Source organism: Clupea harengus, chromosome 1 (genome assembly GCF_900700415.2).
Source record: "Clupea harengus chromosome 1, Ch_v2.0.2, whole genome shotgun sequence".
Classification (NCBI taxonomy): Eukaryota; Metazoa; Chordata; class Actinopteri; order Clupeiformes; family Clupeidae; genus Clupea; species Clupea harengus.
The window spans coordinates 19,035,089-19,056,518 of record NC_045152.1 but is presented as its reverse complement, the minus strand read 5'-3'; the positions used below and the strand labels follow the sequence as shown (position 1 = coordinate 19,056,518).

General features: G+C 44.1%; 4 protein-coding genes across 6 annotated transcripts; 2 read left to right on the top strand and 2 right to left on the bottom strand.

Moving 5' to 3' along the window:
- Window positions 1–562: 562 nt before the first annotated feature.
- mmp25a (matrix metallopeptidase 25a) lies at window positions 563–6,524 on the bottom strand. The gene is made up of 10 exons (XM_031570041.2): window positions 5,357–6,524; window positions 3,963–4,095; window positions 3,557–3,710; window positions 2,819–3,129; window positions 2,484–2,663; window positions 2,199–2,283; window positions 1,934–2,016; window positions 1,570–1,719; window positions 1,161–1,442; window positions 563–969 (listed from the first exon to the last, which is right to left on the bottom strand). The coding sequence occupies exons 1-10, from the start codon at window positions 5,450–5,452 to the stop codon at window positions 710–712; spliced, it is 1,734 nt and encodes a 577-aa protein (XP_031425901.1). The 5' UTR covers window positions 5,453–6,524; the 3' UTR covers window positions 563–709.
- Window positions 6,525–8,842: 2,318 nt separating this feature from the next.
- Window positions 8,843–12,386, bottom strand: unc119.2 (unc-119 lipid binding chaperone B homolog 2). Its single transcript, XM_012825553.3, has 5 exons — window positions 11,951–12,386; window positions 10,716–10,829; window positions 10,148–10,250; window positions 9,670–9,842; window positions 8,843–9,420 (listed from the first exon to the last, which is right to left on the bottom strand). The coding sequence occupies exons 1-5, from the start codon at window positions 12,204–12,206 to the stop codon at window positions 9,296–9,298; spliced, it is 771 nt and encodes a 256-aa protein (XP_012681007.1). The 5' UTR covers window positions 12,207–12,386; the 3' UTR covers window positions 8,843–9,295.
- A 330-nt stretch (window positions 12,387–12,716) lies between these two features.
- On the top strand, window positions 12,717–14,888 carry si:ch73-248e21.5 (mucin-2). Of its 2 annotated transcripts, none has more exons than XM_031570051.2 (2): window positions 12,717–12,890; window positions 13,116–14,888. In XM_031570051.2, the coding sequence occupies exons 1-2, from the start codon at window positions 12,864–12,866 to the stop codon at window positions 14,721–14,723; spliced, it is 1,635 nt and encodes a 544-aa protein (XP_031425911.1). In that variant the 5' UTR covers window positions 12,717–12,863; the 3' UTR covers window positions 14,724–14,888. The 2 variants fall into 2 exon arrangements, with proteins under 2 accessions (XP_031425911.1, XP_031425916.1); XM_031570056.2 differs by having other exon boundaries at window positions 12,720–12,895.
- A 1,997-nt stretch (window positions 14,889–16,885) lies between these two features.
- On the top strand, window positions 16,886–20,189 carry si:ch73-248e21.7 (mucin-2). 2 transcript variants are annotated; one of them, XM_031570138.2, is made up of 3 exons: window positions 16,886–17,128; window positions 17,228–17,297; window positions 17,862–20,189. In XM_031570138.2, the coding sequence occupies exon 3, from the start codon at window positions 18,376–18,378 to the stop codon at window positions 19,777–19,779; it is 1,404 nt and encodes a 467-aa protein (XP_031425998.1). In that variant the 5' UTR covers window positions 16,886–17,128; window positions 17,228–17,297; window positions 17,862–18,375; the 3' UTR covers window positions 19,780–20,189. The 2 variants fall into 2 exon arrangements, with proteins under 2 accessions (XP_031425998.1, XP_031425990.1); XM_031570130.2 differs by lacking the exon at window positions 17,228–17,297.
- Window positions 20,190–21,430: the final 1,241 nt, after the last annotated feature.

Here is a 21,430-nt window from a genome sequence, read left to right as displayed (position 1 = left end):
ATTGCACTCATGACTGCACTGTATACTGTACTTTAACAACCATGTATTCTGCACTATTGCTATATTTTGCACAGTCTGAACCACCAACACGGTTTAAATAATGTTATTGTACATATAACCAACTGTATATACGTTGTTTATACTCTGCATATTACAAAGTATAGTATGTCGTTTTTAGTGGCATCCATTGTTAGAAATGGAATGTAGTATTCATAATTATGTTTTCATTAGTGTATAATTATCTGAAAATATGAATCGTTGTGTTTTCGTTAGCTTAGAATGAGCCCTTTGTATCTACATAGTGAGCAGGTCCTCTTCCACAGAGTCCGCCGTGTTGTGCCGCCATGTTTCTACTGTATCCCAGAACGGACAAACCAAAACATTGACTCGAATAAAGGGCCTTTCTTTTTCTGCACTTGTCTGTAAATAATAATGTATCTTTGTATTTCTGGTTAGATGCTAACTGCATTTCATTGGCTTTGTACCTGTACTCTGCACAAAGACAATAAAGTTGAATTTAAACTAATCTAATGGACAAACTTAAGTGTGCTGATTCTCACAGTTGGAATATGAGGTGGTATTTTATTGGATATTTGTCATCCTACAATGGTCGTTATTCTCTCATATCTGCTGGTGTCTGTATTCAACAGTCCGCAATATCATTGTTTACATTTTAGATATATAGGTGTGCTTGTCTTGATTGTCTTGCTTAGAATCCAAATAGTACAATATGGCAGATGACTGCCAGGGGCAGTGCTGTGGTGATCCAGTGCAGGGCTGTGGTGATGAGAGCCAGGCCTCTGGAACAGCAGCAGGGCACAGACACCTTGGTTGTGGGGGTGAGCTCTGTAACTGGAGGGTCACATCTCATCCAATCAGCTGCAGTGGATTTAGCCTTGATGGGTCCTTCATTCAACCCTCCTCTTTTAAGCACCCAGTAGGAGGAGCCCTTGAAGAAATAAGAGTCTCCTAAAACACAATGGAAAACATCATGGGGTGTGAAAAAGACAAAAGGCTATTAAGCATAATGTCTATACCAGCTTCAGGAAGTCTGTCCCTTAATGATTCTTTTGTAGTGCACATTTTTTCATTCCCTGATCCCCCACCCGCCCCCCCTTCCCCAGCATATAGAACTTCACTACCCATGGAAGCAGTCTTACCATCCCCCCAGCTGATGATGTCATCCGGATCTGCAGGCACCCCTGTCCAAAGTGAAGCTGATCTGGGGTACCCCACCTCCTGTCTCATACCTGTACCCCTCTCGTCAAACCTCCAGAACTCTCCACCACTGAACAGGTAGGTTTTCCCATTGTGGGCCCACACGAATGCAGCCTCCAGTTTGGTAGGGAGATGCCCTGCCATGTTCTGCATGCCCCAGTCAGCCAGGGGACGGGGGTAGTCAGGGAGGGCTGTCCTGTCCTTGAACACCCAGTACTGATCACCTGAGAGAGGCAGAAACACAACAAGTTTACAAACACATACATACATTTGAACACACATGTTTATGTTAACACACAGTTTGAAGTACAAACTGTACGTATGGTAAAGGAACTTCCTGTCTTTCCTTACCGATGAAAAAAACAATATTTCCATTGGCCCTCTCATAGACAGTGTCAATTCTCTCCATAGTGGGAGGAAGACCAATCCAGAAGTTTTCAATCAATGCAGGGATGAAGGACAACAGAGAGCCTGAGTGCTGGACCCGCCAGAAGAATTTACCTGAGAGAGAGAGAGAAAGTAAGAGAGAGAGAGAGAGAGAGATAACCAGAGGGAGGGAGGGATAGAAAGAAAAGAGGGAGAGAAAACCATGGAAGAATAATATGATTTATTCCTTTGAGTATGTGTGTGTATATATGTATATGTGTGTAGGTGTACAAATGTGTTTAAACGTGTGTTTGCATTGATTGAGCCTGTTAAATAAACTTGAGTATACCCCTGAAAAAGAAGACCTCTCCTCTGATATTGGCTATGGCATCATAACCGCCCTCACAGCGATCAGGTAGGGCAGGCACTGGACTGGGGAGATTATCAGCATGACCATTATTATCTCTTTCAACAACAACCCCATTACCATAATCATGTCCACCATTGTTTTTCATATTTCAATTGAATTACAATCATCATGATTGCCAATATTATTGTATCACAATAATCATCGTCCTCTGTTTGTGTAATGAGGTGGCGAGTTGTATCCTTACTGATCAGATGGTCTCGGAGGCAGAAAACTGGGAATGGATGGCAGCTTCGGCATCACAGGTGTAGGCAGTGTTAAAACACTTCTTCCTTCAAAGACAGTTAAACTCATGTCATATCCAATTCCTTTCAACACAAACCAGCATTACAGTTACAATAGACTCAATGCCGTTCTCGATAAATACAACTGTATACATGTGTGTGTACTATGTGAGTGGCTGCATGTGTGTAGGCGTTTGTTTCTACACAAGGGAACACAGACACAGTAGCGCGCGCGTTTGTGTATGTACCATACACGGCCTGTATCCCCAGCTGGTCATCTCTGGGTAGTGTGTAGCTGCGGAAGTCTCCTACTGAGCCCTGATAGTACGGCCTCATGATGGAGGGGATGGTGGAAGAGTGGGAGAGACCCAACGCATGGCCAAACTCATGGACGGCCACCGCAAACAGGTCTGTGGTTCCATTAACATCTGACAGAGGGAGGAGGGGGAAGATCAACCATATAGCTTATCTAGCTACAGATAAGTGATGAGGGATAAGGGTATTTAGGGAAAATATGCTACGTGTGCCGATATATAACATTATCCACAATTGGTACATGCAAGTCTATGATGCTCATAGAGACCTCCATGGCTCCAGTGTTCCCCATCATCAAAGTGTGTGTTCCCCGCCATGTCCCCTGTCCCAGGGAAGAAGGCATGTGCTAGCGTTCCCCCACGGCCATCGAAGGGGTATCCATCATCATGGTAGCCGCGCGGGAAGGACACCTCAATGTCCACATCCTGGCGCGAGCCGCTCGGTGTAGGTGTAGGGTGGAGCAGGTGGAATTGCAGGGGTGTGTGGTCACCCCAGGCTCGCAGGGCGTACGTCAGGAGTATCTCCACCGACTCTGGACGCAGCCAGGAGGAGCGAGAGGGGGACGGGAAGTTCAGCACACTGTGAACAGAGAACATCAGAGTGGGACTGGGAGTGAAAAACAATGCATCGTTTGTGAATATTAGTTATTAAGTAACAAATGCTTGCTTGTGTGGAATTGATGTCTTTGTGTTTTTTTCTTGCTGTTACATTGCTGTATATACAGTATCAAACAACACAAGAATTCTTTTAGTGGCGGAAATGGTCACCCTTTTGACGTTAAATCTCATACGACACAGTATAGGTCCTGGTATACACACCGACAAATGGTGTGAAAAACAGAATATCTTTCACTGATGTATTACGTTGGCTTGTATATAATACATATAGGACAATTCCCCAAACAATATACTTTCTTGCTAATGATTCCAATCCAAGGTGACAGTTACACCCAAAATCAGGTTCTTCTTGCATATATAGTAAACTCTGCACAGACAGTAACACACACCTCCATGTAATGTCTGTTTTAGGCCAACTAAGGCCTGTCAGACTATATCTCTTCTTCCTCTTCCTTCTCCTTCTTCTCCGCAGCAGGTCTTCAGTGCCAATGATGTCTGGTAAAGAACAGCGAGGTTTGTCCATGAGAGCAGAGGTGGCCCTGTCTGAGAGGAGATGTGGACAGAGAGCATCAGTTTTTGAAGAAGAGTTGAAGAAGAACGCACACATGAATGTCATCATTGGAAGACAATTACATGGGACTTAAAACTGAAAACAGAACGGAAGGAGAAATCTGATACATTATCCTTTCTGCTCTGAATCAAATGATTTAACATGATGTCCTGATCCAGGTGTGGGCCTATGGTGCAAATCAATGCCTCCTTGTCCCAGACCTCTGACCAGGTCATTTGAGTTACCCAGAGTTCCTGTTTCCTCCAGCCCAGCGAAGCGCTGCATCTCTCGTAGAGCTCTCTCAATGGTGTCCTTGGTGTGGAGTCTCCCTGACCGCACATCTGGAGGGGGCAAGTAGCCATAGCGGCTCAACCAGTCCTAAAAGCAGAAAAATAGATGATAGAATAGGAGAACGTAGGATGTCGCTGTGCCATGTTTGGCATGTAGTAGGCCAGACAGACCACATACATATATGACCTCATGTAAGTGGATCTCCTTACAAGGCTGCTGGTTCAGACACTGTCACTGTCACCGTCCCCAGTGCCCACCAGAAATCACACGAGAAATCAGATTTCTCACAACGGACTTCCTTTCATGTGTTTGGGGCATTCATCTGGCATTGTTTGGGTGCCGTCACATCCAAAGAGGGCAAGAGCCAGACCAATCAATACAATGATTTTGGAGATCTCCTTTACCTCATGCTTTGCTATGGTTTACTGTCATGGATGAAGTCATGCAGTCACTACATGATTTGGTAACAATGATACACACAGGTCATTCTACACAATGGATTTCACCAAACTGCTTGCCTACAGCGTATACAAAAAGCTCAGTTGATGTTTAACTCTATAATGTATTTGAATAGATTAATGTCACAATTCAAATTTAAATAAAAAAATTAAACAGCCTAATCTTATAATGGGCCAGTGGACTTCAGAGTGGCGGTTATTTAAAGTGTGGGAGACTTCGAACTGATTCTATTTTTTTTACTTTCAAACCTCCACTAATTTCTTTATAAAGTTACAAACAAATGATGTAAAACTACCATGAAAACAAATATGGAACCTTTTTCTCATTTAGTAGGCCTGTATTTCCATACTAGGAGCACTACAGTGTCTAACTTCAATAAATCCCAGTTTTCTGGCAGCTGGTTGACATGAAAAACATGGAAAACACACGGCATGCAGTAAAGTAGGCCTATAACTTTCAGCATTGCACGAAATAGAACATTTGACCTTTTGCTGTTAAAATTATTTTGTCAACATACTGAGGCCTTGCTATTTCTAAATAGATCATGTGATTTGGCGGGCAAAGGAAACTTATACTCCTACGGCTATCATCACACACATTCCTTTGATTACCTCTGCAGAATGTCTTAACATCGTTCTGTTCCAAGAAAATTAATATTTTACGGTGAAAATAATAGAGTTGGGTGAATAGCTTCATACTTTCTTGATCGAAGTTTTTTTTAAAGCTTACTGTTCTTTAATTGATCTATTTTAGGAGTTCGACTATAGACTACAACATGAATACAAGGCCAGCCTATACATCAACATAATCATCGATTCCCACAGAATGGTACAGGTTCGTGTACAATCAGCTGTTGTTGTTTTTTAGGCAAGCGGGTGTGTATACTCACTACTCCACGGGAGTACTTGTCCGTAGTTGGGGCAGGGATCGCCGCGGAGATGCTGAGAAGAATTAGTCCGACTACAAAAAGCGCGCAGTGGATCATTTTGTGGGAAAGGGTAGTCAAATAATTATAGAGAAGTACATCAGATTTGTCACGAAAACTCCTTCTGAAGAGAAATAGTTGTGTTAGGCCAACACAACGCGCACATCACCAATGATATTTGGCACGGTAAAGGACATTTCCCCCCCAGTTACAGCATAACTTATATTTGAAGAGTTCCGATTTTGCAAAAAGATAGGCGACAATTCTCAGCAACAAATTCTCAGCAGACGCTATAGGATTCTGTTTTCCATTTGCTTTTTGCCCCAGGAGACTAGGCAGGGCCCAGATCAATACTCATATAGGACCTCTAGTAACGGGGATGCGCTGGCTTTCTCCTCAGGCTGTATGGATTCCTGTCAGCAAAGTGGTTGGCTCTACATCTCCCTCCCTCTGTCTTGCTGTCTTGCTCTCTTCCTCCCCCCCCCCCCCTCTCGCTCTCTCGCTCTCTCTCTCTCTCTCTCTAACACACACACAGACAGGCTTAGTTTTGGATGATTCTGTTGAAATTACTTCTGTTTATGGGTTGTGATTGCTGATGCTGACTAGTTGGTACACGCTTACCCGTCAACCTTCACAAATTGATATTCTACATGTATACAGAGCAACACATGACACACTCACACTCACACACACATCAGGCTGCAGGCAGACATGCAGTGGTAGTAAAGATCATGGGCGTTGCAACCGCAGAGGATGAGAGTAATACCCCCACTTGCTGACACAAGATTCTACCCCCCCCCCCCCGCCCCCTTATTTTTGTGGGATTAAAAATAAACTAAAATACGCAACAACAAAAACACATTCCGATTTGGAGTTCTGTATCTGTAAACATGCACATACACACACCTACGCAGCGAAAAAAACAAAATTCAAAGTCCGTAGAAGTAACTAATGTTACCTGCATGAAAAGAAGTGTGCTTCTTGAGCGGTCAACAATATAGAGGTATGAAACGATGCATCAGGCTATATATATAGTTCATAATGTAGAATTAATATAAAAAACTTGATATTATTTACATACTCTGGTTTTAAAGGAAATTAATGTAGTAACTTAATTATGATTTGATATTTTTGCGAGGGAAAATTACTCACCTCCCTCTCCCAGAATCCCCTACTTTTAAAACGGTCGATTCTCCCCTGATGAAGAGATGTAGCCTACACTACTTAGGCCCCCCCCCCCACACACACACACAGACGCACACAGCCCCCACACTCTATCAATCTGTTGAATGGACAGACTGTGCATGATGAAAAGGCACAGAGATAAACCACTCTGAAACACAGGCAGCTGGAGTACTTTATGAGTCATAAACACCAGAGAGTCTGCTTACAACTCCTCCATTATGGCCAGAAAGAGGGAGAGGGACAAGAAGATGAGTATCTTTACTTGACTAATGAGAGATGAAGGAGGTTATGAGACGAAAGAAAAGAGAAGAGTGGCATATGTGGAGAGGAAGCCTGGGGGATGGGAAACAAGAGGAGAGAGAGGCTGGGTCAGAGACGGTTTCTTCTCTCGATTAAATTGAGGCAGTCAGTCCAGGGTGAGATAGAGTGATCAGTGCCTGTATGTGTGAGTAAATGTCTGTGTTTATCTGTGTCGTTACCAGGATACAACCCCCTGAAGAGAATGAATGTGTGTGTTTGATCCGAGAAAGGATGTTTATGCATATTTGTATGAGAGGATGGGAGAGGGAAGCAGACAGGATTAAAAAGAAGAGGCTGAATTAGCCCACTTTTCTGCTCGTGTTCTTTTTTTATACTGCACAGTGGGCCTCAATGAGCTTCCTCTACAAGTAAATCAAAACACAGATGGTTACTCGGTAGAAAAGGTTACTGCAAACTGACCTTGCTTTCCCGCTTTCTGTGCAGTAAAAGCTTCTTTATCCTTATAATCTTAGCACTGTTGGAAATTGTAGCCATCCCATCATATACAGTATATATATATATATATACAGTGGGGAAAATAAGTATTTGAACCCCTGCCGATTTCACAAGTTTGGCCACTTGCAAAGAAATGTGTGATCTATAATTGTCATGGTAGGTGTATTTTAACAGTGAGAAATAGAATATCAACAAACAAATCCAGAAAACTGCATTTTATAACATTTATGACTTTATTTGTATTTGATGCAGAAAATAAGTATTTGAACCCCCAAGCAAACAGCAAGAATTCTGGCTCCCAATGACCAGTTATGTGCCCAAGAAGCACACAGATTAGTCCTCATTAGGCCTAACAAGGTACACCTGATCTCAACTGGTGACGTGTATAAAAGAAACCTGTCCAAAGAATCATACTTCACACCTTCAACTTCACCACCATGGGCAAGACCAAAGAGTTGACCAAGGACATCAGAGATAAGATTGTACACCTGCACAAGGCTGGAATGGGTTACAAAACCATCGGCAAGCAGCTTGGTGAGAAGCAGACAACTATTGGTGCGATTATTCGTTAATGGAAGCAACACCAAACAACTGTCAATCGCTCTAGGTCTGGGGCTCCATGCAAGATATCCCCTCGTGCGGTATCGGTGATCATCCGAAAGGTGCAGAATAACCCCAGAACTACACAGGGGGAGCTTGTGAAGGATCTCAAGGCAGCTGGGACCACAGTCACCAAGAAAACCATTGGCAACACACTACGCCGTAATGGTTTGAAGTACTGCAGCACTCGCAAGGTCCCCCTGCTCAAGGAAGCACATGTACAGGGCCGTCTGAAGTTTGCCAATGAACACTTAAATGATTCTAAGGAGGATTGGGAGACAGGATGTGGTCAGATGAGACCAAAATCAAGCTCTTTGGCATCAACTAGACTTGCCGCGTTTGGAGGGGGAAGAATGCTGAATATGACACCATCCCCACCGTCAAGCATGGAGGTGGAAACATTATGCTTTGGGGCTGTTTCTCTGCCAAGGGTACAGGACGACTCCACTGCATCGAGGGGACTATGGATGGGGCCATGTAACGTGGAATATTGGGCTTGAACCTCATTCCCTCATTCCCTCCCATTGAAAACGCAACCTTTGATTTGGAGAGGATCTGCAAAGAGGAGTGGACCAAAATCCCTCCTGAGATGTGTGTAAACCTGGTGACCAACTACAAGAAAAGTCTGACGTCTGTGCTTGCCAACAAGGGTTATTCCACCAAGTACTAAGTCATGTTTTGCTAGGGGTTCAAATACTTATTTTCTGCATCAAATGCAAATTAAGTCATAAATGTTATAAAATGCAGTTTTCTGGATTTTTTTGTTGATATTCTGTTTCTCACTGTTAAAATACACCTACTATTACAATTATAGATCACACATTTCTTTGCAAGTGGTCAAACTTGCGAAATCGGCAGGGGTTCAAATACTTATTTTCCCCACTGTATATATTATACGGTATGTTTGTGAGATCTGATGTATTGTGTACACAAGTACATGTACACAAATATGTACACAAGTATGTAAACAAGTACATGTACATATAGGCAATCAAACTCTCAGGAAACAGGCAGTGGAGTTGAGTAGGAGGAACAGATCATGTGGATCAACTAGCATTTTAATCTAATATGAATACATCAAACACCAATTACAGCAAAATAATGAAACTTAAATGAAACTTTTTTGAATCATTCCTTTATTTGTACAGGTGGTCTTATTGAGATAATTCATGAATTAAATTTCTACATAAGCAACACCAATGTTTATTTCATCCATACCAGGAAAGCTCAAATGTTTATAGATGCTGATGTTGGAGAATACAACATAAAGGAGTGTGTTCGCCATTCTCAATTCTCTCTTCGTGTCTCTGAATCCCTTCTCAGACCCTTCGAACCATCGCCAGGAAGTAGTTACTCTATTATTCACATGATGCCGTCTTGCTTCGGGCAGAAGGAGTATTCAGCCTTGTGGTGCATGATCAGTTTGTTATTCGCGAAGTAGAAGCTGTCCGACCGTGTTTCAAAAGGGCTTGCTATCATCTCTCCAACTAGGAACAAAGCACACACACACACCCACCCACCCACACACACACACACACACACACACCCACCCACCCACCCCCCCCCCCCCCCCCCCCCACACACACACACACACACACACACACACACACACACACACACACACACACAAAAACACACGTCTGTGTCTCGAAGACATCTGAATTCTGCAATTGAACAAAGTATTAGAACATATACTTTCTTCTGACTTGAATTCAGATCAGCTTTTTCAGACCTACCCATCTCTGGCTCCAGCTCAGGCAAACTGTAGATGTGCTCACAGGTGTTCCTGGTGTCGGGGATGCAGTACCCAATCTCAAAGTCGAAGGATTTAAGGAGCAGGTCGCGGAAGTAATGCCTCTCAATCAGCCGAAATTTGTTCACGGCCTTAGTTCCCACTGTGAACTCCCACCTGCATAAGAGAGAGAGAGAGGGAGGGAGGGAGTAAGAAAGGGAGAACAAGATGCACACGGTGCTTCAGGATTCATTATAATAGGCTGGGCAAGACTGATTTGGGAAGTTGAAGAGATGTAGAATCTTAGAAGGTAGTTGAGTTGTCCATCTGACGATGGTTCATTGATGGAGTGATAGACTGCAAAAGTATATTTGTGTAAAAATGTAAGTGCATTTGTGAGAGAGAAGACAAGAGGGACACAAACACACACACACACACACATACAGATTAGTCTACTGTATTAATATACCATATCAACTTACGTGGCTCCGATCTCCCTGAGGCTGAGGAAAGCAGGGGAAAAGTGATACTGAATAAATCTCCTCGGCGGCTGCTGCTGCTGCTGCTGCTGCTCGGCACTGATCTCTTACAGGGAGGGCAGAGTGCACATTACAACCAGATTACAACATTACAACTGCTAATGATTACAATGACTACAGTTTGCCATTTTTACTGTATCTCTTTTCTTCATCTCATCATCATGAGTATCATCATCATCATCATCATCATCTGTTCTGGAACTTAAACACACAGGCTTCAGTATGTAAAAGCACCTCTTTAGAGATGGACAAAAACAAATCGTGTATATATTATATAACTTGTAGACTTGGGTGAACTTTCATTTGTTTCCGGACAGAGGAAGCCTTTTGAAAATACTTATATATACATATACATAGAGACTGGACAGTTTGTACGAAGAGAAAAAGGGATCTTCTTCCAAAATATTTGGGTAATTTCATGAAGGGAAGCAAATCATGATGACACACACACATACACCACAAACACAAACACAAACTGTATGTGTTTGTGGTTGAGTTTGTGCACACATACCTGTTGGACAGTGTTTTTTAAAATCAAGAATGACGGCGCCACTCTCCATGTCCCTGATTTTGAACCGTGAAAAGCTGATGTTGTAAATATTCTCCTCAGGACAACACAAGTAGTCTGTCCATAATGACAAACACAAAACAAAAACATACACACACGTTAGCACATCAGCTCATCACTGGGTAATTGCTGCATTAATGGTGTTATGCCTGATCCCATGAGGGCACTGACAACCTGCAAGCATACCAAATATCACTTCCACATTAGTCAGACAATGGTCATTCATTGGGTTTAAAACCTGAACTTTGTTCTTGCACACGTACACTTCTGCATGCAGCTCAAGACTGCACCACTAGAGGGCATGGTTTAGGGAAGTAGCTTGTCTGTGCTGAATCATCAATCACGCAGTTGGTCGGCTACTGATTGGTTCTCCAGGCAAAGAAAAACACCAATATATTTTGAAGCCACTACTATATGTAGCTCTAAATGACTGTGATGAGTTCATTATGGTTTTCCTACAAATGTTTGTTGTTTAACACTGATTATATGCTGTATCATATGTGTGTAAGCAATAAAGTATTCTCATGCAAGTCTGCAAGTCTTTAACCTTTATGTCTGCAACCTTTATGTTTACATTACATTAGTACCATCAGCTGAGTGAATGCACTTTTATTCGTTTTTTTGTGGTAGCTTTCAGTCCCTGATACGAAAATGAAATCCTCACAGGGCTTGATGACACATTACAGAGCCAAATTCATTTGAGAAAATCTAGCATTTACCTTTATAGTAAATAATTGTAAGACTATATTCATTCCATGCAGTTTTTTCAGCTCGTGGAATCTGCATGCTGGGATGAAGGATACACACAGCTCTCTCTCTCTTAATGTGCTGCTATGTTTGGCTATTTAGTCTAGTCTTCAACTACGAACTATGAGCTGTACTGTACTTTATAAAACCATGCTTCCATACTGTTTGCATATCAGTTATATTTGTACTGTTTGACAACAGCACAAACTGCTGTTCTAAACGCCTGTCTCTACAGAAGTGCTTGTGTGTCCCAAAGCAGAGTCCAGAATAAAACATTAAAAAAAAAACACCTACTTTTAGAGTTGTGAGTACTTTACAGTAATACGTTCTTGAGAGCATTTCATTACAAATTGAACCTATGTAGAACCAATGACAGTGGAGGGCACTCTTGATTGACGTCAGCTCAATCGTTATGGCAACCGTAGACTCACCCTGTGTGTATCCTGCTAGTCTCAGGACCTGCTGCGGTGTCACGGGTTCATTGGGGTCCCAGTTGGGCCATAGATCCCCCTGTGCCTCGGCCACCGCCTCCCCTGTGAGGAACCCATTCCAGTCCACCATGTCACTCTCACCTGCCCCCTGTCCGTCCATCTCCATGTCTGCCCCTTGCCCTAGCTCAGTTTCTGGCGGAGGTGATTCCCATTCTTCCTCTTCACTCTCTAGTTCTTTGTAATTTTGGCCCTCCATTTCTGTGATTCAGGAAAACTACTGTCAATTGTCCTTTTATTTACCTCTCTTCCTCTCTCTTCCTCTCCCTCGACCTTACAGATGGTGCACACGCCACACACTCTCGGGTGTCATTTACTAAAACAGATTAGGTGAAGCTGAGGCCACTAATCCAAGACAATCCTCAATTAAATACAGACGCAGCAGCCTATGGCAACACGTCAGGGACAAAACATAAAAAAGAGATTACTCAGGGTGTGAGTAAGGAAAGCAGACAAAACTGGACTGACAGACGAGTGAATGAGATTTTCCCATAAACATAACATCGGTGAGAAACTGTTCACCTTTTGTTCTGCCATTCTATAAGGCGCAGATTGCATGATGCAACAGTTCACCCTGTTCAGCAAAATTGTGAAAAAAAGGTCACTGTTCCAGTAACATTGAATTGAGTCAACCGGATGCTATGATGCGATATTTCTGCAACCCATGAGGTGCAATGAGTTTGGACAACCCACATCCTGTTTTACCCTCCAACCATGTGATTCGCTGTCACCATGACAATCAAATGGGAAGTTGATTTGTGTCATCTCTGAGCTATGATTGGTCCCCAGTGCCAGTTCCGGTTTCCCGGAAGGCTAGAGCAGTAGCAAGCAGAAGTTCTGTAGGCAGTGGAAGACAATGCGAGATGAGAGGCTAAGAGATCAGGTATGGTAAGTTATGTTACTGTTGTTTTTACTCGCCTAGCTCACAGTGAAAATATATATAGGTTTCCCAAAGAGGATTGTGATGTTAATGAACCTTTTCATTTACAAAAAGCTACGAATGTAGTTGAATAATGTTATGTGTTGAGCAATTCAGAAACCGAACTGAACCTGCCTTTTGTGTGCTTACGTTTGGTTCTCCCTTCATCTCTGATCCAAACCTACACAGGCACAGACGATGATTTGGGTGCTGCTTTCTGTGGGTCTTTGCATCCGTCATGTCTTCGCTGCATCAACGCTGACTTCCTCACTGGATATGAGTACCACTATGGCAACTCCAGCAGTAACCACAACAAAGCCCAGGATCAGCACAGTCACAAAAGTTTCGACTACATCAGTGGTCAGTGACGCAACAACAGCAACAAAAACAAACACAGCAGCAGAAACCAACAGGACACTCACAGCAGAAAAGGTGGATCTCACTGAGGTAACAACAGCAGATTCGTTGCTTGAAAAAACTAACATTTCAAAGACAACTCTTGGACTGACAACAAACAGTAAGACTTTTAGAGTAGTGATTCCAAAGACAAACGCTTATGTTTTGGCTGCCACTGCAACACCCAAACCACCTAAACAACCGCTAGCGACAGCCTCTTCCACTTTAATCACCTCTGCTGAGGAGTCCAATGCCATTCAGAGCACAGGATCAAGCCCCACCACAGCAGAGCAGAACAGAGGCCCCCAGCTGACACCAAGCCCTTCCCTGCTGGGAATAGAGGGGACCCAGGGCCATCTGGGGGCCACGGCAAGCTCACAGACAGCATCCCCTGGGCCTGGGTTGGATTCGACTCTATTCGAGCAGAGGACGGAAATTGATGGGAGTGTAAACTATACTGCCTCCAGTGAGGCAGGTCTGCCTCAGAGCTTAAGCTCCCCCCACTCCTCCATGTCTCCAAGGGGAAACTCAACTCAGGCCAGGCCAGACAACACGGAGAGGCAGGAAAGGGAGATACGCACCAACAGTGTGACAACAGCGAACGCAAGGATGTACGATGCATACGCTGACACGACATCAAGCGCCCATCTCAAACAACCTACTGACAGAGTCACACACACCACCACAAACCTCCGAACAATATTCACCACCTTCAGAACTGGAGCAGCAACAGCAGATCCTTCTTCTGCCCTGCGCACTTCCAAGGACATGGAGACTGATACATCAAACATCAGTCTGCCCGTCAACAGCACTTCATCACTTAACATCTCAATTCAGTCACACACTCTGGCCACAACCACACAGATGATGACAGGAGGCGTAAGGCAAACTGGAACAGGGGATTGCCATCCTCTCCCATCCTTCCCATCCTCTCCCTTCTGTACAAAGTTGACCTGCTTCCTCATGCTCTGGGTCCTTGCTACGCTTGCGTCCTTCTTCCTGGGACTCAATATCTTCCTGTGGGTTCGTCTGTCTGCTGTGAGGAAGAGCAGGAGCTGGGAGATGGAGGGACTGACAGGGGCAAGAGGAGTGGAGAGAGGAACTGTAGAGGAAAAGGACAGCCTGTGGGCAAACCCAGGGGTGACAGTAGAGGAGAGCGCGGAGTTCTGGTACGCTAACGGCACCGTGATCCCCAGCAGTGACAGACACAGAGGGACAGGGAAGGAGAGAAAAAAGGAGAAACGGAGAGAGAAAAAGGGGGAGAGGATGAATGGAAGCCTATGGCCTCAGCCTGAAGTGACTATGGCAGACATCACAGAGTTCTGGTATGGGAGGGAGAGGCCAATGGGGAGGAATCACCTGACAATACTGGAGGAAGAGGAGGCCCGTTGCGTAGACTGAGGAAGATGCTAATGAGGACTAGTGACACTGGACCAGTCAGCCTGAGCCTTACAATTCCCTCACTGTTTCATTTCTGAGGCAAACCCATTTGTATATTGATTCAATTGTTAATTATTCACTGTATGCTTTGTCTTGCAAAGTAAATGTTTCATTCCACAACATGAACTTGTGTGAGAGGTATGTCAAAATGTTTGTGTCTGGGAACAAGTATGTGGATGCGGATATATTAGGGGATTTAGTAATGCGTGGTTGTTCATGTGCGTTCGTGTGCAAGAGACAGGAAGAACTAATAGTAAATGGACACCATGAGGAAAAGAGGAAATGACTGAAACTTACTGTATCTCTACACACTACCCTACCCTACCACACACACGCACAGAAACACACACACACACACACACACACACACACACACACACACACACACACACACAAATGACAAATGACAAATGATACATAGACAAAAATACACACAACAGTATTGAAAAATATATATAAAAGACAGAATATGTTTACCGGTATATACATGTATGATTTGACATTTGTGAGCCAAAGTCCTTCTAGGCAAGTCTTGCGGCATTCGGCAGCCATTTTGGCAACGCCTCTGGGCAGCTATTTCAGGGTAACTAGATCAGGCTCCCATCTAAATGAATAGGGGGAGATCAGGCTCCCATCTAAATGAATAGGGGGAGATCAGGCTCCCATCTAAATGAATAGGGGGAGTTTCATAACTCCACATAGGATCGTCAGAGACATTAGAAATATATCTTGTGAATCTGCATTTAAATCTGACATGATTCTTTGAACAGGAACCTTTAAAAAAAAAAAGATTTGGCCTTCGCTTATTACAACATCCCCAGTGGTGAAATTATGTAAAATTTTTGCACCACCTCAGGAAGGGATCCTGAGTCCATAAACCAAGTTTCGTGTCTTCAAAGAGTTGGTGAGATTTGATCTTTCTGTCAGCATCATGAATTGGAATACAAAGACAATGGAGGGATTTACAGATTGATTACCTTAAATACTTGCAATATCATGTTACATACTTAACATGACCTTAAAACCTGCTGTGTCATATTTTATATTCTTACAGTAACTTCTTCAAAACTGCCAAAGATTTCCTTGCCAAATACTTGAGAGTTATGAAGGCAGCCATTTTGGATATGGCAAAGGCTTACTACTGCCTACAGTTCACCTACAGAGCACGGATAATCCTCCAGTGGGCAGAAGACATGTGTCATATTGCATACAACAGGTTTTTTTTTAGGAAATTATTGATCCTAATGATGTAGACATCTCAAAAACAGATGCAAATATGATACAACAGGCGTTACAGGGTTATAGGGTTATTATTCACTCGGTGGCGCTACTCCGCAGATAAGTCGAAATGAGCTAGTGGCCAACTTGCCATAACAATCCATCAAGTGGTTTGAGCCTAGCCCACATCCAACCCACCCAGGGACACAAACCCTATATTCCGTATAAGCCATGTGGGTTAGCCATGTGGATTGGTGAAGTCTACGTAGATGATATTGTTGACCCAAAAAACGTTGACAAACACAATATGACCGCTTTCCGGTGCAACTGTGGTCATAATAAACAAAACAATACACAACCAAACTGGCACGCAACCTCAAATTCAAATACATTTGCACACACAAGGAGTTACATGTACTGTACGTTACATTTAAAGAAATTCTTGACTCTGTTCATGCAAAAATGAGATACCCAGAATTTCATTGACGTATTTTAAAGTCAAATCTTTTGCCAATCTGATATGTGACTTATGTGTGAAATTGTCACACACTCGGCTTCCTGCCTTTAACGTTTCTTATGAACTCTACGCCCTATGACATCTTTCTCTCTCTTTCACACACACGCACGCACCACACACACACACACACACACACACACACACACACACACACACACACACACACACACACACACACACACACACACACACACACACACACACACACACACACACACACACACACACACACACACACACACACACACACACACACACACACACACACACACAGTCCAGATGAACACCCACATGCCCACAGGCAGGAACGCAAGCATGCAAACACCATTTCAACACACCCAGCATGTGGTTTCCTCTAATGGTTCTGACTTCTTGTTTCAGAGTGCTGAGGTAAAGCGAACCCTTGGCCTTTCTCCAGCCTCAGATATCTCACTTTAACAGGAGCAAACAGCCCCTTTCAGACAAGGAGATAGAAGGAGACTTCAAAAGAAGAAGTGAAAGGGACTGGAAGACGGAGATCCAGAGACAGAGCGGGCAAAAAAGTGGAGTTGCGTGAAGAGTTTTAAAAAAATATTGCAAGAATGAACACACACACTACGAGTAACATCAACCGGTGATGCACGAGTGTCAGGTAAGCCTTGCTCTTATTTACAAAAAAAGCTAACTGCTCCTGACTTTTGTAGCACATTTTCACGAAGGACTTCAATGCACCTAGAAATTTTTTTTTCAGCAAGCCACTGGCATGCCGATTACAGACATCGCAAAAAAGTGGAAGAGGAAGAAAATCACGTTCCGCATTTGTAAGATCTAAACTAATTTGTTCACTAATGACTTCTCCCATGAAATATTTGAAATCCCATATTGTATCATGCGTTCATACATTTCTATATCAAATTTCCAAAAAGCTTTGTAAATAGAATATATATTTAATGTATATACTGTACATGTAATCCAGTCCATCTGGATTAAAAAAAAATATGTTTGTACTCTACTTGAAACACATGGTAATTAACTGACTGTATATTGGGAAACTCAGGACTTTGAGATGAAGACCTTTTGCATATTTTGAGGCAATATTCCCACTAATTGGATTGTGGATATTATTGCAAGAGCGTTTTGTGTTGTGTAAATGGCAGTCAACCTTCCACAAACATTGTGAATGTCACAAACATTGTGAATGCCACAGTCATCAGATCACACTTCCACAGCAGTCTAGCAAAACAGCTTTTGAAAAACAAATAACCTAAAAATTTATTTTGTTAGCATTGTAATTATAGTGGTTGTAGTGTTGGAGGCATTCTTTTCGGCCTTTCTTTTTAAACTAATCGTTCTCATTACTAATGTTTTCTCTCTTTTACTCACAGGGCTCTCTGTGTTCAAGATCTCTGCAGCTAAAACTCCCCTCTGCCCTGGAAGCCTGACTAACCACAAGGTGGTTGACGTGAAAAGAGGAAGAGAGAGAGAGAGAGAGAGAGGGAGAGAAAGTCTGAGAGAAAAGAAGAAAAACAGCCCTGTGTTTTTTTCCGCCCTATGTACCTGCACGTGTAAGTTTGCAAGCACGACATCTCAACCAGTACCAGCAGAGCAGAGGGCATGAGAGGACAGAGCTGAGGGCAAAGAGAAGCCTGCAGAGGTGGAGAATAGAAGAAAGGTGTCGCTTCTCTCCTTTGCCACCTCTCCCAGAGGCCAGAGCGCGGCAGTGTCAACAGATGAGATTCTCCAAGATTCACAAACGCCCATCTGCACCCACTGCCTGAGCACCACTAGGACTTGACCACCAATCCCCCACAACACTAGGCCTACTTCACAGAAATATAAGGGACGTAAAAACAAAGAAGATCCAAAAATATCCAACCTGATCCCTGATTATTCTTCAGCATGGAAATGCCGATGTTGCTTTACATTATGGTTCTTCTCTCCTCTTGTCCTTGGCAACTTCATGCACAGGAGAATTCCACAGACCCAGACATGCCCTCTGATATGTTTACAATGACAACAGATGCTTCTGTTGATACAGAAGTTGCTCATTCAACAGGTAGTGTTCCCAAAGAAATGTTCTCCACTGAGCTCCAAACAAACACAGCTCCAGTTGCCACAGACATAGATTCAGGTCCGGTGACCATACCCCCTGAGGGTACTTCTGAAGCCAATTTGGTCCCCCAGACTAGTTTTGCACACAAGCCCCTCTCCACAAGCCTTTATACAACAGGTGACTTTACATACCAGGTGACTGCTTCTGAATCAGAGACCACCGCCACAGAAGATCCGACCACACATGCTCTTCCTCAGACCACACCTGAAACCACAAGGATCCCTCGAGAAACCACACAGATCTTTCCCAGTGCAACCCAAACCCCTCAAACCACAATGGATCAAACCACTATTTCAAGCCCCATTGCCCCTCCAACAACAAACCAAATAATTCCCCTGCCACCTCCAACCACTTCTGCAATGGATCCGTCCACTTCATCTTCAACTTCCCCTCAGGCTACCACTGCAGGCACTCTTGCAGAAACCACCAGCGTAACCCCACCAATGGCACTACACCCAACCTTAGTCCCATCCATCCCCATCTCTGCAACACCTTACCATGAAACTAGCTCCACCACCAAAGGAACCACTGATAGTTCTAGTGCTTCAGGAATACCCGTTGTTCTTGATCCATCCTGGGTTGGAGGTCCCTCCTCTACGGATGATGCAGGGAGCCAACCCAAGAGGTCCCTGTGGCTGTGGGTCATCATCACCGCCCTGGTGGCTGCACTGGCCAGTATCATCTGCATTGCCCTGCTAGTCAAGCGCAGGAAACAGAAGACAGACCACAACTTTGGCCGCACCTCCATGATGGGACGAAGCCAGAGATCCAAAAAGAAGAAGGGTGAGGAGGATGCGTGGGCCGGGCCTGTGATGATAGGTGGAGTGGAGAAGGAGGAGTGGGACGCCAAAGAGGACGATGGGAATGTGGTGGAAAATGGCGGAGCGGAGGAGGAGACACAGGTGTTGCTCAGCACGTTTACGCCCAGCGAGGAGGAGAAGGCTGTCGGAGCAGTAGGCACGAAGGAGGCCAAAAAATGGGAGGAGCAATCGCCACTGCTCTACATCGATGAGGACGTGGAGGTGGAGACCCCACCCAAAGAGCAGCCAATGGCCCCCTCTCAGGATGGGCAAAGCGCAGGGAAGACGGAGGCGGAAGGGACAGAGGAACAGAAGAAAGGGGAAGTGATGGGAGAGACGGGAGGGGTGCTGAACGGAGCTGTAGCTTTCTGCCAAACCACAGCGGTGTGAAACCGTACCCAGAACTGTTCCCACGTAATTTAACTCTTGTCAGTCTATTGGGAAAACGAGGACTAAACTAAACTGAGAAGAAATTATATCTGTGGTCAAGCAATTGCACATGGCTAGCTCTAAGGAATCCTGTCTTAACTGTGAATCAAATGATGTTGATTTGACCTGTATTGAACACATCAGGTATAACATACAGTAGAACAACACCTTCCTCACTGTAATTCCAAAGCTTTCAGAATATTACTACAGTCAGAATAATGCCCTGACCTGAGCCAACTAGCCACAGTTTATAAAAACAGTGCCTATGTATTTCTGTCTACTATGTATAGCTACATGGAAGTTCCTCTTTTTTTGTGTATATAAATTAATTCAACTTTGATACTGCTGTAATAAACTGAAGCTTAAAGTGTCTCAGTTTTTCATCTGATCTTTAATATTGACTTCAAATGAGTCTGACATTTTTTTGCAGTGAAGATTTAAGTCAAAGTCAAAGTCAAAGTCGTTAATTGTTGTCACACAGCACGACACACAACAACACACACGTGCAATGTGCGGTGACACAGGAACCACACACACACATGCCGAAGAGGTAGCCGGTGAAATTTGTCCTCTGCCTTTAACCCATCCGAGCTGTCCTTCCTCAAGGGCAGTCAGGAGCAGTGGGCAGCCTTTAATAATAATTAAGACCTTTGTCAGGTTTTTAATGGCACACACGACACACTGGAACACACACGTGCATATATGGAGGCGACACAGGACACACACACACACACACACACACGCAGGTAGGCCTGAGGTCGCGGTGAATTTATTTTCTGCTTTTTCCCATCCTGGACCGTCCTTCCTCAAGGACCCCCCAGGAGCAGTGGGCAGCTTTGCAGCGCCCGGGGACCAAGTGAAGTGAACTGTCCATCTTTGGTCAGGGATGGACATGAGTTCTGTTATTTTTGCATGTTTTTACTGTTGGGGTTCTTAGTGGAGGAAACCCCTTGTGAACACGGGGAGAACATGCAAACTCCACACAGAAAGGCCCGGGAGATAGCCCACCTGAGCACTGTGCACTCTGGGGAGGACCTGCCCCCCAGAGCCAACAGCGCCCCATGCGGGAATCGAACCCATGACCTTCTTGCTGTGAGGCAGCAGTGCAAGCAGTGCAAGCAACTGAGCCACCGTGCCACTTATTGCGCCCGGGGACCAAGCCAAGTGCTCATGTCCAGTCTTGGTCAGGGACCAAGTCTTAATTTCCAGTCAGTATATAAAATCTTGCAAGTTGGCGAGGTTTTCAAAATAAACGTAATCTTGATTTTCTTTTTACATGATATGTACACATTTTAAAGAAACTGTTGTCATTTCCAATTTGTGGAGGACTCTATTGGACCACTAGGGGGAGCCTCTGACCTATTTAACTTCACCCCAGTGCTGTGGGTGTGGCGATGAGTGGACGGCATTGCTAGTTCTTCTTTCGGTCAGCCTAATGCAGGCAAATTCTGCCACAGTCTTTTCGTAATATTAGGACAGTGGATCACCTCCAACCCTCCCAACCCCCCACATACAAACACATGAACATGAAAGTATCTCACCTAGCTATAGCTTTGACCCGTGTAGCATAACAGAACATAGAGAGCCAGGCAGTCCACAAAAAGAGGATGGG

Bases quoted from the DNA above. Each gene is read 5' to 3' on its own strand.
- si:ch73-248e21.5 (XM_031570051.2), top strand. From the start codon at position 12,864: ATGCGAGATGAGAGGCTAAGAGATCAG. The intron at 12,891-13,115 runs GTATGGTAAGTT...AAACCTACACAG, and splicing joins ATGAGAGGCTAAGAGATCAG to GCACAGACGATGATTTGGGT.
- si:ch73-248e21.7 (XM_031570130.2), top strand. From the start codon at position 18,376: ATGGAAATGCCGATGTTGCTTTACATTATGGTTCTTCTCTCCTCTTGT.
- unc119.2 (XM_012825553.3), bottom strand. From the start codon at position 12,206: ATGGAGGGCCAAAATTACAAAGAACTAGAGAGTGAAGAGGAAGAATGG. The intron at 10,830-11,950 runs GTGAGTCTACGG...CATTATGGACAG, and splicing joins ACTAGCAGGATACACACAGG to ACTACTTGTGTTGTCCTGAG. The intron at 10,251-10,715 runs GTATGTGTGCAC...CCTCCCTGTAAG, and splicing joins TAAAAAACACTGTCCAACAG to AGATCAGTGCCGAGCAGCAG.
- mmp25a (XM_031570041.2), bottom strand. From the start codon at position 5,452: ATGATCCACTGCGCGCTTTTTGTAGTCGGACTAATTCTTCTCAGCATC. The intron at 3,711-3,962 runs GTAACTCAAATG...ATCTCCTCTCAG, and splicing joins GGAGGAAACAGGAACTCTGG to ACAGGGCCACCTCTGCTCTC. The intron at 3,130-3,556 runs GTGTGTGTTACT...CTCTGTTCACAG, and splicing joins AAAACAGACATTACATGGAG to TGTGCTGAACTTCCCGTCCC.